At 39.4% G+C, this 17718-nt stretch overlaps 1 protein-coding gene across 1 annotated transcript; it reads left to right on the top strand.

The window, feature by feature from the left end:
- The first annotated feature begins 5191 nt into the window (after positions 1-5191).
- On the top strand, positions 5192-16974 carry LOC122641150 (aspartate--tRNA ligase 2, cytoplasmic-like). Its single transcript, XM_043834484.1, is given in 12 exon segments — positions 5192-5574; positions 5652-5762; positions 6215-6328; positions 14573-14793; positions 14795-14861; positions 14964-15074; positions 15179-15212; positions 15215-15231; positions 15418-15497; positions 15624-15739; positions 16362-16476; positions 16805-16974. Coding segments are annotated over 12 exon segments (1368 nt in total). The 5' UTR covers positions 5192-5319; the 3' UTR covers positions 16932-16974.
- The last annotated feature ends 744 nt before the right edge of the window (positions 16975-17718 follow it).

Raw genomic sequence — 17718 nt, 5'->3', positions numbered from 1 at the left:
TCCCTCCGCCCCCGCCCCCTAGTTGTAGATTGTGGGCTTGTCTTAGTCTTCTTCTCTTAGTTTCCAGTTGGCCTGTAGACCCTTGAGTAGGATAGACAAAAAAAAAAAAAATAAAATAAAAAATTAAGGGTTGCCCTAAAAAAAATATAATCTAGGATATTACTCTGCTGCTGAAGCAACATATGATTCCTGAATTAGGTTATGGAATCATATGTTGTTCAGGGGTTAACGCATGAAACATGACTCCATGACTATATGCTTCCGATTAAAGTTGGTTCTGGTTAGGTTTTGTACCTTGGAAGGGGTTAGGTTAGGAACTTAGTCCACTTAGCTCAATTGATTTTTCAATTTGCTCGATGTTTCCCATTCTACCATGGGCATTTTAATAATTTATGAGCCAACTGTCTTAGTTGTATTCATATTGTGCAAAACATTAGTGAGATTTTTAATATGGATTCCTTAGAGCGTAAAATAAGACATAAAACCTTTTTTTCACACCATCCAATCAACATTAGTTGTGATCTAAGTCCAAAAATGCCCAATTTTAAGCCTTGATGATGGAAACTTGGAAAGGGATGGATCAAGTCCTGATTAGTTGGTTTACCCATTAGTTCATTTTCTTGTAAGGATATAATTCTTCTTCTGCCTCCCTCTACTTCCTAAGAATTTTTGTTTTCGAATCTGTATAGACTCTTTACTCTGTACTAGGGGTGTCAAAACCTAGGCCGAACCGATAAAATTGACCGAAAAACCTAGACTGAACTGAACCAATTTTTGTCGAATTGGTTTTGGACTTGGGTATGATGGGATTCACTGAAAACCAGACTCCATGGAACCAAATGAAATCGATAAAAAAATCATTTAGTATGAGGTTCTGAATACTAATGATTTTAATAAGAGTGAGAAAATATATGGTTGTAAAGAGAATTGCTACAAATCAATGAGTGTGTGGTTATAAATAGGGAATTTGATTTGTAACAATTATTCCATTGATTTCCTTGTTTATTATACAAAATTAGTTAGACATTTAAATAAATGATTTGATAGGAGATTTCATTTTATGATTTCAATATTAGGTATCTTTTCACTTATTAATTATCTATTTATTTCAATGTTAGTTATCTTCGTCTTACAATGATAAACAATTATTTGATTTGTAGCAATGAAATTTTAATATTAGTTATTTGACCTTCACAATTTATTCCCCTTTGTTTCGATTACAACACGAACACATCAAATTAATTTTCTTATTCTTTGTTTACTTGTTTGACTTGGGGAAGATTATTTAAATAGTTTTTACTGAATCTTTCTTCACTACAATTTATGAATGTAAGATTTTCAATGTGCTTCAAGTTCGAAAACAAACCAATCTAAATTGACATTAACCATATATTAAAAAATTGAAATAAATTGAAATCGTACCAGATCAAAACCAAAACCGAAGTTCCTTAATAATTTGGTTTTGGTTTCAATCATTCTCAGACTGACACCGATTCAGCCCGACAAAAGTCAGGCAATACTGACCATTTGACACCCCTACTCTAATCTGGCAAAAGTTGCCACCAGGGGTTTAAGAATCAAGAATGGGATTAGTCGATTCGAATCCATCTTTATACCTAGAAAGTGCCATTGTTCAATTACCTTTCTAGTCTCCATCTCATACCTTTCTAGGCTCCATCTCATCTGTACGGATCTTTATCCCCTGCAATTCTTTGTTCGGTCCAGTTCCCCTGGTGCCCCTAACAAGGCGGTGCAATGACCATTCCACCCCTACCCGAGTGGGGTCCACCCCTCTCTTATTACAGGCCAGGGAATTGCAGTGGGTAGGGAATTACAGGAGATAATTTTCCCATCTGTAGTCTGTAGTCCTCCTCCACCGAAAGTTCGTAAATGGACGGTTTTAATACAGAAAGAATGGACGGTGAAGATTCAAATATCCATCTATGTAATAATATAGACGGTTCAGATTAAACATTGCCAAATTATCCGAAATACGAATTTGCCATTGCACCTTCTAGATTTCAGCCCGCCGCCGTCTTAGGTCGGTTTTCTGGTTTTCTTGGGGCGGAAGATTAAAGAGCTCTAAACCTTTAAACATAAAAACTATTAGGAGATATAGTTTTTGAGACAAAACCCAGTTTTTTTTTCTCTGTTTATCGTCTCATTAAAGAAGAATAGTATTATTTTTTTCAATCTGAAAGCGTCTTTGATAATGTAAGATTTCTCCCTCTCAAGATTCTGAGCTTCAATTTTCATTCTTTAGGGTTTCATACCTATTCGGGAGTTGTTATTGGAGATCAATCTATGGTACTTCCAGTCGAATAGGGTTCACTAGATAAACCATTTGGTTTTCTTGTTAACAGTGTTTCTGATTTTTGTTTTTTGCGTTGCAGATACTCAGTATTGATAGTTTGAAGCTTTACTTTTGCGGAACGATTGACTAGCATTGATGGTATGACCATTCCTGTTCTTGGGTCTCTCTCTCTTTGTTGGCTGGTTATTTTGCCTTTTAGTTTCCTATTTACACGAGTAGTCTATGGGGGGAATTTCTTATATCCAGAAAATTTAATTTCTGTTCTTTGTAAGAACTTTAAGATTTTATCTGAAATTAATTAAGAGTGGGTGGTAGCAGCGCTGCTGGTTATTTTGTTAAACTCAACCCTAAACACAACGGTGTAATCAGAGCTGTTGATTTTTTTTAATTTCAATCTTAACCGTTGAATATATAATCCCACTCAACCTGTTATTTTGTTAAACTCAACCCGAAACACAACGGTGTAATCAGAGCTGTTGATTTTTTTTAATTTCAATCTTAACCGTTGAATATATAATCCCACTCAACCCGAAACACCGCTGCAAACTTCCCCGTCACCCCTGCCCCCTGTTCAATCTCCCTCCCCTATAGGCTGCAAACCCACCTCCTCTGTTTTCTCGCAACCCACCGTTGCGGAACGATGACCTACCTTGAATCTCTCTCCTCCCACCACTGCAACTCCATCCCAACCCCATTCTTTTGCCGGAGTTGAACCATTCTGAAACTGTAGATCTGGGTTTTCAATTTTTTTTATTCGCCCTCCTTCGTTCTTCGCCGACGGTTTCAGGGGTGGAGTTGGGAGGACGAACAGGGGATGGAGATATAAAGAGATGGGAAAGCATCGTTTGGGACGAGGATTGTGTGAAAAATTTTTTTATTTGGCTTTTCAGATCTGAAATTGTAGATCTGAGTTTTCAAATTTTTTTTATTTGCCCTCCTTTGTTCTTCGCCGAGGGTTTCAGGGAGTGGAGTTGGGAGGACGAACAGGGGATGGAGAAAGAAAGAGATGGGAAAGCAGCGTTTGGGGCGAGGATTGTGTGAGAATTACCGTAGCAGTAGACGGGAAAAAATTGCAGCGGCTAATTAGCCTGATTAGCCACGTCGGTGGGGTGGGGTTGGGGAAAAAATTGCAGCGGCGGTGGGTTGCGAGAAAACAGAGGAGGTGGGTTTGCAGCCTATAGGGGAGGGAGATTGAACAGGGGGCAGGGGTGACGGGGAAGTTTGCAGCGGTGTTTGAGAGAGAGAAAGAGATACAAAAAATGAGAGGGAAAGAGAAACAGAGTGTGTGTGAGAGAAAGAGTAATCCATCGCCACCTCCGCCAGTGAGGTTTCGGAACTCGACGAGGCACAAATGGTTCCGGCGGCAGCACGATCTCAGCACCACCTCCGCCAGCGAGGTTTAGTATAGGTTTTTCCCCGTTCGCTCCTCCCATCTCTGCCGTCCCTGTGTATTGTCGGTGGAGATTGATCTGGAAGATGGAGCTTAGGTTAGCCGGTTACAGGTAAAATATTAAACGGTTAGGATTTTACATTAGAAATCAACGGATGATATTTCAGGTGTTGTGTTTAGCGGTGCGTTTAACCCACTTTCCCTGTCGCGCTGCAACTTTTTTCCCATTAATTAATACAATCAAATTGCCCCTCCCCCCTTTAAGGGTTGAAAGGGTTTTGAAACCTGCAACTTCCCCAGATGAGTTGTAGGTTTTTTTTTTTTTTTTTTTTTTTTTTTTTTTCTTTTTTTGCAAGGGTAATTTTGTCAGTTTATCTCTTATTTTTAACACTGTTAATCATGAACTGACGGAATGGGCTTATTTGTTACTGTTTGCAAACCTCAGGGGGTACGTAGAATTTTTCAAAACTGGGGGGTAAAATTATCCTTTCGTCAAACCTCAGGGGTGGTATGTGTAAATTACCCTAAAATTAAAAACGAATGAAAGGCTCGGATCGGTCTGTTGTGCTGTAGGGCATGAGACGAAATAGGCTCAGCCGCATATGGGATGATATTAGCAAGAGCGATCCACGCTCACTTGTCTTCCACTTTTTGTTGTACACGATCTCTTTTTCCTATTTTGTAGTTTCTTATGCTTATCACAGAAGGTAACTAGAGGCCTAACTAAAACAAGCCTATTTCGGTGGTGAATCTGCATCACCTTTTACTGTTTTTTTTCCTTTTGGTTCTATTTTTAGGGATGTTTTTCAGGTGTCCTTGTGTGTGTGTTGTAATTCTACATAAACAACTAATGCATGATTGATTTTGTGGTATAATTCTTTGTCAACTTCCTCCACTTGACTTGCCACCTTGTGTGGTCGTGGTTAAAGGTAGAAAGGGTAAAGTGTTTTTGATGCTTCCTCACAATCCTAGATCTATTACTACCACTTAATAATTTGTTTCATTTATTCAGAGGCCTCCTTGAACCTTGTTAAGTAATGATGCTACAAAATTGTAGTAGTATTTGGTGTGGTGGACTCCATTTATGAATATTTCCCAATGTACTTGGATAGGATGGGGCCGGACAAGAAACCAGAAATTTTGATCTTTGGAAATAATAATGTGCTGTGACTGGTTGAATAGAATGTGGTCGCAATTAACAAGTTTCAGGCCTGAGAATGTGGCACTGATCGAGTATGTGGAGACTAATGTGAGCATTGATGTCTTACATGGAAAAGGCATAGGATGTCTTACTCAGAATTGTTCTCATTGCCTAACAAAGAAAAACTATGCAATGTTATTTCCTGCAATACACCATTTTCCATTTGAACATATGATTTGGCTAATCTCAGAATGACAGTAATGACACTGAAACCACCATTGTGGAGGAAGAAAGGAAGACTCTGAGCAAAAAGGCTGCCAAGAAGGAAGCCATGAAACAGGATAAACTAAAGCGTCAAGAAGAACAAGCAGCAGCCGCTGCTGCTGCGAACGCTTCTGAATCTGATCCTTTTGCGGGAAATTACGGAGATGTTCCTCTCGTGGACCTGCAATCAAAGGCTGTGAGTGGTCGAAAATGGACAGCATTGAATTGCTCAATGAAGATTTGAAGGATAAGGAGGTTTTGATTCGTGGGCAAGTGCAGACCACCAAAAATATAGGCTTTTTGGTGTTGAGAGAGAGAGGTTTTACGGTGCAGTGTGTGGTGGATTCGAAACTCGTTGGTAAACAAATGAGTAAGTTTGCGACGAGCTTGAGCAGAGAATCTTACGTTGACATTGAAGGAATTGTCTCAGTGCCTGTTGATGCAATTAAGTGTACATCACAGCAGGTAATTTTCAATTCATTTAATTCAAGGGATTTAGTATTTATTTTCGAGAACACAGGACAAGTGACCTCTTTTTACAGGTGGAAGTTCAAGTGAGAAAACTTTATTGCGTTGGCAAAGCTATCCCAAATCTACCTATCAACAATGAGGATGCTGCCCGAAGTGAAGTACAAATTGAGAAAGCTTTACAGGTACTTTTGTTTGATTTATATTGTGATCATATCTAGTAAATTTGGTTTAGTTTGCAGACAACATGCTTGATAGTGCATTTGTAATGACCACACACCATATGTTCTATTTTCATGTAATAGTGTGTACTATTGCATGCTGTAATTTATTCTTCAATCTTTAGGCTGAACTGTAGTGCAATGTTTCCGACACTGGTAGTTCTATTGTCTCTGAATTTATTAACCATCATCCTGATATTTTTGGCGTCGATGTTTGGGAAAATTTCCCAGAAGCGCCGCAAATGTTTCCAATGTTTCTGGCAGTGGAAAGTTCCATTGCTGTGAACACCACGAGCATTCAGAATGCTTCTTCTGAACATCACCAAGCTCTACCTTAGTGTATGAGTTTACAATAGTTGTTACATTTGTTGGGGTCTTTTTTCTCTTATTAATGAATCTTCAATTGAATGGTGCAGGCTGGAAAACAACTTGTTCGTGTTAATCAGGACACACGCTTAAACTATAGAGTTCTTGACTTGCGTACACCTGCCAATCAAGCGATTTTTCGTTTTCAATCTCAAGTTGCAACTGTAAGTGCATGTCTGCTAGACCAGTTGATCTTCTTGTAATCTTTCAACTTTGGCAAGTTAGTATTCTTTCTTGTACACATAAATGCATAATTGAAACTTCTTTGACATGAAAATTGAATTCTAAGTGAGTGTGTATATTTACTTCTGATGCCTGATTCTTGTTTTTTTTTTTGGTGAACAAAAATGCAAAATATATGGATGGGGAGGGGGGCATAGTAAAATATGCAAATGAAGTGGAATATATAGGACCCAATAGCAACTCATGGTTCCAGGAATTACCTACAATTAATCATGGTGGTTTGGATTATAGGTTGGCCACATAGGTGACCTGGACACTTCACATAGAAATATGAACAAAAATCGAAGATGCTATCATGCTAAAGGTTACATGATGGATTTATGCCAAAGTGTAGGTATTCTGAGTGTTTATGTGTGTGTTTCAGGCTGCTACAAACTTAAAAAATTGTAATGTAGCAGGTAGGTCGTAGGTGAATTTATGAACCTTCATGCAGTTTATATGATGACAGAGTTTGCAAAACTAGTAAATTGGGTTCAACAGGTGAATATTCCTACTCCTTGTTGGTCCCAAGGATGGAGAAGGATAGGTTAGCGGAAAGTTGGTTATTGGTTCAAGGACACAAGGTGACCTTGATTTTTCAGGGTAAGAAAGGGTAGAGAAAATGTAATGCGGGACAGGTTAGGAAAGGGGAAATCTGAGAAGAAATCAGATTTTCAGAAAGGGGAAGAGAAGAAACCGTGAGAGGAAGAAGAAAAAGAAGTAGGGGGAGGGGGGGGGCGGGGAAGTGCACACGCACAACTCTTTTTCTTAATTCAGTCTTGCATTCATTGCTAATCTCTACTGTATTACATGCTTATAAAGAAGAAAACTTCCTTACATGAATATAGAAATCCAACTAAAAATGGAAAACTAAATATCTTAGGAAATATATCAAATATAAAATTACCCAAAAGAGATACTATGTGATCTACCCAATCTCCTAAAATAAGATAAAATAAAGGGGAAATATCATCCCCTCCCCTTTAAGTTTGTCTTATATCAATCCAGTACTCAAGTTTTGAAAAATATCTTCCCCCTCCCCTACTTTATAAAGTTACTATCAACCGTACCCTAACCGTTAAAAACTACCATTAATTGATGACGTGGACAAGTCCACTTTATCTAAAACCCCAAATTACCCTTAAATTATTTTAATTCTATTTTTACCCCTCCAAGTTGGGGGTTAAAGTGGTTTAAGGCTATCAGACCGGTCTGGGTTTACCAAACCGGACCGGTCTTTAACTACAACAAAACAAAAGACTTGGAACTCATATTCCCATCGTCCTATTTTCATATCTCAAAACCCTAAGCTTTCTCTTCTTCCTCCTCGTTCGAACCCATCCCCATCGTCTTTGTCCTCTTGCACTCTCTTACCTCCTCTGGTTTAGCGAAGGTCGAAGTCGTGTAAGTCTCTTCCTCTTCTTCCATTTTGTGAAGAAACCCTGCTGGTGAACCTCGAAGCTCGGATTCAAAAACCCAGATCTGGATCTGAGAAAGAAGAAGAAATAGGGGGAGCTCTCAAAACCCCACTCAGATTGAAGCCCGAAACTTGATTGAAAACTCAAACTTCTTGGAATAACACCAAACTCTAGGAAACAATAGTTAATAGGAAGGATAAGAATCCCTCAAAAGATGGGAATGATCCGATTAGCGGTTTGGGAGTAATTTGGAAAACCATGATCTTACGAGCATGGATCCCAGAAACGGTGAAACTGAAATTAAATCCAATCAAGCCAATGGATTCCCCTCAAACTTGGATCGGGTATGAATCTAGGTAAGCTAGATATGAAACAATTAGGGATACAAAATTCTGAAATCCCAAATTTGCAGGTTTAGAGTGATTTTTAAGTAGGAGTCCAATAACAGAACCAAAGGACTCCAAACTCAAGTCGAGTTCAGATCAGAGGGTGTCATTTAACTCCACAAAGTTTCAGGGAAAACAGAAGAAGGGTTTGGGTTTTATAGATCAAACAATAGGTGATGAACTCTGAAAACAGAGTACTCACTTGGACAATGAACCAGAAGTTAAACTCAGATTCAGGCTTACGGCCCTGATAATTGGGGGTTGATTATATAGTAAAACAGCTCTTAGACTTCTTGAAATCTGGATTCAAACGAGATCAGCGACTAACGAACTCAGCAGATTGCTGAGTGTGCTCTGAAGCACGTTGATAAGAAACCAAACTTCTCTGGTATATTTTAGAAATTAGGGTAACCTCTCACACGTCCCCTCCCATGAAGGGTGGTGACGAATTTAAGGGCCTTTTCTTTTACAAATTCCGAAAATATTCCAGAGCAAATTCAAGGCCTGTTTCCAATTTGGATTGGTATGCCAACACTCTCGTCATTCCTGGATTCTATCTTTGTCAATATTGATTAGTTTAGGAATTTTCCATTTGAGAGGAAGAAAGGGGGGGGGGGGGGGGTGGCAGGGTAAAAATATGTTCTTATGTTCATTTGTTCTTAAGTTGCATTTGTAGAGTTTGCCATGATAATCGTACATATATTGCTATGCACTACTTAAGTTGAACTGGTGTTAAAAAGTTGAATTTAATGTTCTGTTTCCACTTGATCGCCTTCAAATTTCAATCACATTTTCAAGACAATATAATGCCAGTTACAATGATCAGCAGGATTCAATCTCTCTATTGATCATAGTGTCAATGTTCTAAAGTTAGAACTTAGAACCCCAATGAGGCCATGCAATTGTAGCCAATACATTGTTGAGGTAATGAGGGCATGTGCCTTTCTCTCATCTTCAGAATTGTGGTTATATCTCTACACAAGTTGGAGGTTGGCAATCTCCCCAATTTCCACCAGTTAATTAGGAAGAAATCTACTTGACAGAAACACAGAGTCTGTACAAAAGCCTGCAGTACTCTCCTACTCTTTCAGCTTTCTCTTGTGATTTCTACGAATGTGCAAGATTGGGCGTAAGAGCAGCAACCAGTGTACTTCGGTAACTACACTGAAAAATGATGTTCCACATGGACCATAACTCCCTTCAGATTGCAAGGTTCTTATCAAGTTGGTCGACCATTGCTGAAGAGAACCATGGCAAGTGCTGTTTCTTTGCTGCGCTACCACTTTCAGAGCATTCTCTTGCTGCTCTCCCTTATATGTGCAAGATTGCATGAGATCAACAAAGTACTTCCCAGATGCAACTGGTGAAATGTTTTCACTAGAAAACCCTGTATAGGCTCTTGTCTGCCCATTAATGCATCCTCTCCTCTAGATGCTATCTGATCTCAATAATAACAGTGATCTGTTCAACTGAATGCAAATTGTCAATTTCATGAAGAAAAAAATGAATGCAATTCGTCTCTTAATCTGGAAATATGTCATTGCTTTCAATCCATGTGTTTTCTTGAATCGAAGGAAGCAGCAAGGAGAGCCATGTAGAATAATCAGGAACAATGCCCTTTTCAACCATTTGCTGAAGAAGCCCTAAAGCTCTCAGGTTATCCCCTTTACTACATAGAGCATCAATCAGAGGATTGTAGCTCCCTGAATCAGGAAGGCATCCTCTCTCAACCATCTCCTCCATGAACTTTAAAGCAATCCCCACTTTGCCTTGCCTACAGAATCCACTGATGAGAGCATTACATGTTGATGCCAACAGGGAAATAACTATGGCCAACCATCTCATTAATCAGGTTGAATGCTTCTCGTATGTCCCCTTTTTTACATAAACCATCAATTAAGTGCTTGTAGACCAGAGCACTGGCTACACCACCTTCCTTGACCATCTGATCATAGACCCTTTTCCCTTCCTCAAAACTGCTTTCCTCGTTTGTGAGAGAGAGAGAAACTTACATTGTCGTCTACACACACACAAACAGAGAGATCAAAGTTGGGTCTCTCTCACAGTACAGAACTCCCCTATTTCTTCTTCTTTCCCAGATCCAGATCTGGGTTTTTGAATCCGAACTTCGAGGTTCGCCAGCAGGGTTTGTTTCTTCACAAAGTGGAAGAAGAGGAAAAGACTTACACGACTTTGACCTTCGCCAGACCAGAGGAGGTAAGAGAGTGCAGGAGGAAGAAGACGATGGGGATGGGTTCGAACGAGGAGGAAGAAGAGAAAGCTTAGGGTTTTGAGATATGAAAATGGGACGATGGGATCCAAGTCTTTTGTTTTGTTTTAGTTGTAGACCAGTCCGGTTTGGTAAACCCAGACCGGTCTGATAGACTTAAACCATTTTAACTCAAAGTTTGCAAAAGTTTTACAAAGTTACCATTGGATTTCACAGTTTACACGTGTCAAGCTCATGAGCCAGGGCCGGAAGATGGCCGCTATCCCTTAGGCCTTTGAAGATCTGAATCCCATATGCTTTCAATTGATATTAAAAAGGGTAATTTTGTTGGGGTACGGTTGATAGTAACTTTATAAAGTAGGGGAGGGGGAAGATATTTTTCAAAACTTGGGTACTGGATTGATATTAGGCAAACTTAGAGGGGAGGGGGATGATATTTTCCGTAAAATAAATAAAAGATATTATTGTGCTAAATAAAATAAATTCCTAAAATACTAGTAAATCTAAAAGACCAAAATCTGATCCAGTTCATCTTGGTCTGGGTTCACAAATGGGTTTGGGTCAATCCATTGAAATTGTCTTGCATCAACTCTCCCGATGTTGAGAAAAACTAGTCCACGAGTTTAAAAAAAGGAACGGATCAACACCACTCTATCAATATCTACGATCAACAACTTGGATGAGGTGAACGTACGGATGTAATCATAAAGACAAGGACGACACTCCTCAAAGTACTTCAAGGGGATGCCGAATTCTATGTGCCCAACCTTAACGTCGTTAGACATATTCATAGGGCCATATGTGTCGCCTTCCATTGTGTTCTTAACCTCCACAGTTTCAATCTCAAGTTCCTTAGGACCCTCGTGGCTGGTCACGAACAACTCAGTTGTTAAAGGGCCAAGTTCCTTGGTCTCGACCTCATAGCCCACTAATGCAAACATATTGCTTTCGACGTCTTCCACATGAGTCTCAGTAGCAGGAACCTCGCAGGCTGGATCTTCCTTGAAGACAGAAATGACCGAAACTTCTTCATTCTCAATTAGCGTTGCTTCAACGTCAGGCTCTTCAGGGACTGTCCTATTAGCAGTCGGGGCAGCTATTTGCATTTCGTGGTTAACTAGAAGGTTTTTCAAGACCTCTCCAATCAAACGATCCAACCGTTCAAGTCTCGAGAGCTCTTCATCCTGTGTTGATTTGTTCGTGAAATCCCATGACCATTCAGTATTGTAGTTCAATTGTAACTCACTTAGGCATGAAAATTGAATATTCAGTGTGCATAAATCATTATAAATATTACGACCTGGAAGAATATTCTTTGCTGAAACGGCACTCGGGAGTGACTGATACTGGACAAAAGCTTGACAAACAATATCAGCTTGATGAAAGACATGGAGAAAACACTTGATGCAACGCTTTCACAGTTATAGGGTAGAGCAGCTGGTGGATTGTAACTAAAAGAATTCGGTTGGGTGGTGGTTTGGAGAACATTGATAGCCAATTGTAAATACAATGAAGGTTATAAGGACGGTGGCAGAATTGTAGTTAAACTGAAATTGCTAAATGGATGGCAGATTTGTTATTATGGAGATTCAATTAGAGAGAAGAAAAAAATGTGGTATAGTAGTGATTGGTGGGGCTGGGGAGGGGTATACTTGGAAACTACTAAAATTAAAGGAGAAAAGGAGATGAGAGAGAAAGAAGATGGCAATTCTGGAAAACAAGAAAAGATAGGACTCTTTATCGTGAGAGGGGTGAGGGTAATATGGGAAAATGAGGGTTAAAAAGAGGAATTTATCGTGGGAACCTTGGAGTGGAAGACTTGAGGTTCTATCAAAAGAAAAGGAAGACGTGTTGAGGCTGTCTTCTTCCAACGGACAACCAACGGCTGGAGTTCCACTCCGAAGCGGAGTCTGCCATGTAGTTGAGCCAGAGGAAAGCAGCGAAAGAGACGCTGCGAGTTCTGGAGATGAGCAGCCTGAATGATATGTGCAACTTCGAAGGGGACAATGCGGAGGAAGGGAAGATCAGTGGAGTTCTCTGCCTCTCGCTTTCTCTTCTCTTCTTCTCTCTTTTTTTTGGTTATAGCGGAACCAAGAAGGGGGTTGGGGTTTTGGTAATGGAAACAAAAAAGATGGGATTGGGGGTTTGTCGGTGGAAATTGCAGGGATTTTTTTTTTAATGTATATTCTGCTGTTTCAGCGAGGTAGAAGGGGAAATGAGAGGTGGGGAAGGGGAAGGCAGTGGGGTGCTGGATGCAAAGAGGGTGGCAAGGAAATGGGCCACGGAGATGGAGAGCTACCGGGAGTCGTAGAGCCAGGTTTGGCTCTGATACCAGATAATGCGGGACAGGTTAGGAAAGGGGAAATCTGAGAAGAAATCAGAATTTCAGAAAGGGGAAGAGAAGAAACCTTGAGAGGAGAAAGAAGAAGAAGAAGAAGCAGGGGGAGGGAGGGGGGGGGAAGTGCACACGCACAACTCTTATTCTGAAATCATTCTTGCATTCGTTGCTAATCTCTACTGTATTACATGCTTATAAAGAAGAAAACTTCCTTACATGAAAGTAGAAACCCAACTAAAAATGGAAAACTAAATATCCTAGGAAATATATCAAATATAAAATTACCCAAAAGAGATACTACGTGATCTACCCAATCTCCTAAAATAAGATAAAATAAATAAAAGATATTATTTTTCTAAATAAAATAAATTCCTAAAATACTACTAAATTTAAAAGAGCCAAATCTGATCCGGTTCATCTTGGTCTGGGTTCACAAATGGGTTTGGGTCAATCCGTTGAAATTGTCCTGCATCAAAATGCCTTGAGATGGTACTTTGTGAGACCTGATTCTTATTCCTTATGAGATAACTGATGGTTGAATTCCACAGCGCTTCATAGATTGTGTCATGTAGATCACAAGTCCATATGTACCTGCAGGAATAAGCTCCAAAACCAGCCCAGCAAGGTTGTGTGATTTGACTGCTGTGAGAGGCAGCTTGGTCTGATGATGTGGTAAGTTTTTGTTGGTTCGATGGAGCATCACCTAAGGCAGCCTCAGCCCAGAGAGAGAAGCATGAAGTAGATAACATTTTTTGTAATTCTGGTGTGACTTGGTATGCTATTTGGGGGTTGGGGTGTGAAAATATATTTCTTGGACCTCTTTCCTTTACGAGAGAGTAGATAACAATTGTAAGATATTACATAATCAGAGTGGAATGGGTTTGAATTGAATATTCGGATCCATATCGGATTCATACTCGGACCGCCATGTGCTTGATACATTGGATTATTGGATCAGCTCCTTACTAATTGGTTTGCGTTTATATTAGGAGGATCCAACTAATAATTGTCAAGGAATACACTGTTTGGGTTTATATTAGGAGGATCAGCTGCTTCAGAAATTTCTGTCATCTCGTTTGTAAAATTTCGGAAATCCCGGTAATTTTAGTCTAAAAAATGCACTGTTTCGTCGAAATCTTGGTTATTTCAGCATTTTATACCCACAAATGGCCAAGCAAAACTCAGAAAAAATACAATATTTTGACGAAATTTCGGCCGAAATGGCCTTCCAAAACGAGATTTAATACTTTGTGTGAAAATATAATTGCTCTATTCTTTAAGGTGGAGAGGACGATTTCCTATTTACAAAAGGGGGTTTTCAATTGTGGAGCCTGGTTTCTTGAATCATGTATTGGTTGTGGATGAACTAGCTGCCTAGAATCCTGGATGGAATTCTAGGATCATCTAGCTTTGGATTCTCCTGATGCTTGAGGGTGCTTCTTAGCATGTTTTTAAGTTGATTCTTTGGAGTTTGCAAGGATTGGCATGTTGATACCTGGTAAGCAATTTTAAATAGTCCTTTAAAGTGACCCTTTCTGATGGTTTGAAGGATAGTGATTAATTCTTTTGTTTTAGTAGAAAGAGAGAATTTGCAATTACCTTTTTTTTGTTGGTCTAATGGTTGGTACCTTCTCCTTGCATGTGTTTATATGGAGGGTATCCTTTGTCTGAGACTTTCTTTTTTAACTACTGAGTTCTTCTTATTTTAGACTCATCCTGTATCCCACTCCCTCAAATTTTTTTTTGTATTATACTCCTTGTTTTGTCTAGTAAATAAAAACATATTGGCTGAATCCAGATGCATCATGTTGCAGATATTCCGGCAGTTTTTGTTATCTGAAGGATTTGTTGAAATTCACACACCGAAGTTAATAGCAGGTTCAAGTGAAGGTGGTTCGGCTGTTTTTAAACTGGACTATAAAGGTCAACCTGCTTGCCTTGCGCAGTCACCTCAGCTTCACAAGCAAATGGCAATTTGCGGTAACTTTGGGCGTGTTTTCGAAGTTGGTCCTGTTTTCAGGGCAGAGGACTCTTTTACACAGACATTTGTGTGAGTTTACAGGTCTTGATGTTGAGATGGAGATCAAGCAGCACTATTTTGAGGTAAGGTTGGAACTGATCGAGATTCCTATTTGTCCACTTCAGGCTGTTTTACTTTGTGTACATGTAATTAAGGAATTAAGGAAACAGAACTTGTTTGCGTAGGTAATAGACATTGTGGATTGCTTATTTGTTGCAATGTTCGACAATTTGAATGAGAACTGCAAAAAGGAGCTTGAGGCTGTTGGAAGGCAATACCCGTTTGAACCTCTAAAGGTTTATACATTTTAACATCTGAAGCTTATTCATACCTAGGTTTTGAAAGGTTTCTTCGTTGTTATTACATACTTCTGGTACTGATTTCCTTTTTGATGTAACAGTACTTGAGAAAGACTTTGCGCCTTACTTTCCAAGAAGAGTTCAGATGCTCAAGGTATGGAGATAGAATTTTGTTTCTTTTTGTTTTACATAAATTGAGGTTGACCTCTCTTTGCTGGATTGTCAGACCAGCCACACTCATGTGCTAAGTATTGGTTTGAATTCCTCAACCAACTTCCCTTTTTTGTGCCCCAATGATTTCTTCTCTATTATGGTAATATGGTTGTGCTGTTTTGCGCAGGAAGCTGGTGTAGAAGTCGATCCTCTAGGTGATCTAAACACCGAGGCCGAGAGAAAACTGGGTCAGTTAGTATGTGATAAGTAAGTGATTCCCTCTCTCTATCTATGTATGATGTATCTAATCTATCTGTGTCTACCTATTGTCCTTTTAGCTACAAGTTATGGTTGAATGATGGATGGTTAACCAGATTTTGCTTATTAACATAGGTATGGCACCGAGTTCTATATTCTTCATCGATATCCTTTGGCTGTTCGACCATTTTACACCATGCCATGTTATGATGATCCGGCGTACAGTAATTCGTTTGATGTCTTTATTCGAGGTATTGGGAATTTCACTAAAAAGTTTAAATTGATTTTGTTGTTCTACAGCTTTGATATTGAGTGTAGTGTCATCCTTTAAAAATTTGAACTTCGTTCATCCTTCATTCTTTTAAACGTTTTTCTGTACCCATCCCCTAAAGACCATTATTGAACCTGCTGCTTTCATGTCCAATCACTCCACTGTATTTCTTTCCTTACCCTTTAGCCTGGTGGTGAAGTCTCCAGCTGGTGATAGTGTGGAACTTGGGATCGAGCTCCCCCTAACTTCCCCACCCCCTCTTTTCTTTTCCTGGGGGGCATGGGTTTGGGTGTGGATTTGAGAAACCCATTTTCCATGGTAAGGGAGAGATGTGCGAGGAGAGGTAAGTGGTACTGAAAAGGGATAGTTTTTTCTAAAATTATCAAACTATTTTTATCATTCACATTAATAGTATGGATTATATATTCCTATTGCATTCTTTAACATAGAAATGTGTCTGACCGTCCGCTGGTCTACTCATGCCAAAGCAATTGCAAATTTTGTTAATGTTTCTTTTGAAATAAAAAAGGAAAGCTATCTGCTCCTTTTACACGTCCACTGATTAATATTTTGGGTTAATTTTTCTTGTCATGAACCTTCAGGTGAGGAGATCATTTCTGGTGCTCAGCGTGTTCACATACCAGACCTTTTGACTACCCGTGCAGAGGCATGCGGCATTGATGTCAAGACTATAACAGCATACATTGATTCATTCCGGTATGTTTTCTATGGCAATGCTTGGCTATGACACATTGATTTATTGATTTTCCATTATGTCCTCCAATCAAAACAAACTAGTTTTCCTTATGCTCATTTCTCTTTCCCACCCCTTTCTCTTCAAAATCCCCCTCCAAAATTGGTGGGACTTTTTGGAATTCACTGTTAGAGTTACAACGGTCACACACACAATCTCTCTCTCTCTCTCTCTCTCTCACATACACACATATGGTTTCATTGAAATTCCTCGTTACCTAAATTCCTGGTTGACAAATTAAATGATGTTATTTGTACTTTAAACATGATTTTCTAACACGGTCTGCAATAGTTATGGTGCTCCCTCACATGGAGGATTTGGAGCTGGGTTGGAGCGTGTCGTGATGCTCTTCTGTGCTCTTAACAACATCCGCAAAACATCGCTTTTCCCTCGTGATCCATTGAGGATTACTCCATAGAATTTAATTCGGTTCTTTTTATTTTCCCTTTAATCACGTCACATTTTCCCTTTTACTCCAAGATGGATGTTTACTTATTGCTTTATTGTCAGTTATCTTTGCACTTGCTCGTCATCTGGAGATTATACAGTTCATAGCTCAACAGACACCAAACGGGATTTTCATTTTGCATATTCATTTTGAGAACACTACAGGGCAGGACTTCTTTTGAGGACCACTGCTCTTGGATTACTATAGGTTGGAATGCTTTTGATTTTTCTGCAGCCCTTCTGAAATGTTTCTTAAACCCAAAATTTCTTCTTGTTGAATTATTTTCCCAACAACAGCAAATGTTCTATGATGGTCCTTTAAAGGCTCTGATATAACAATTTTGACGAATTGCAACTGTGACATATAATAAAATTGCGTCCTTTTGCACTTGGAGTTGCTTTCAATTGGCATAAATATTGGTTATATCTAAGCAACCCCCCCCCGATCACGTCCCCCTTTTCAAACATTAGGAGCAACTGGCATGTTATCATCAGTCGGCAGGCTATTTGGTTGTGCAAATTCCTTCAAACCCAGGAAAATTTTTAAGTTTCGGATTTAGCTAGAATACAAAACTGTATTGCAGTTTTTATAATGGGGAGATGCAAAGTGCAAAGTGATTGTTGGGTATTCTCCATCTTCAACACTTGGACCATTTTAACGCCACTCATCCTCTCCTATAGCCTCTTAGGCTAAAAAAAAATGATGCATGATCCGAGGCACTAGTAAGCTAGTGAAATGGAATCAAATATGCAACCAC

Source organism: Telopea speciosissima, chromosome 9, assembly GCF_018873765.1.
Source record: "Telopea speciosissima isolate NSW1024214 ecotype Mountain lineage chromosome 9, Tspe_v1, whole genome shotgun sequence".
Lineage (NCBI taxonomy): Eukaryota > Viridiplantae > Streptophyta > Magnoliopsida > Proteales > Proteaceae > Telopea > Telopea speciosissima.
Note: the sequence above shows the minus strand (reverse complement) of the source record. Positions and strands in the feature narration are given on the sequence as shown.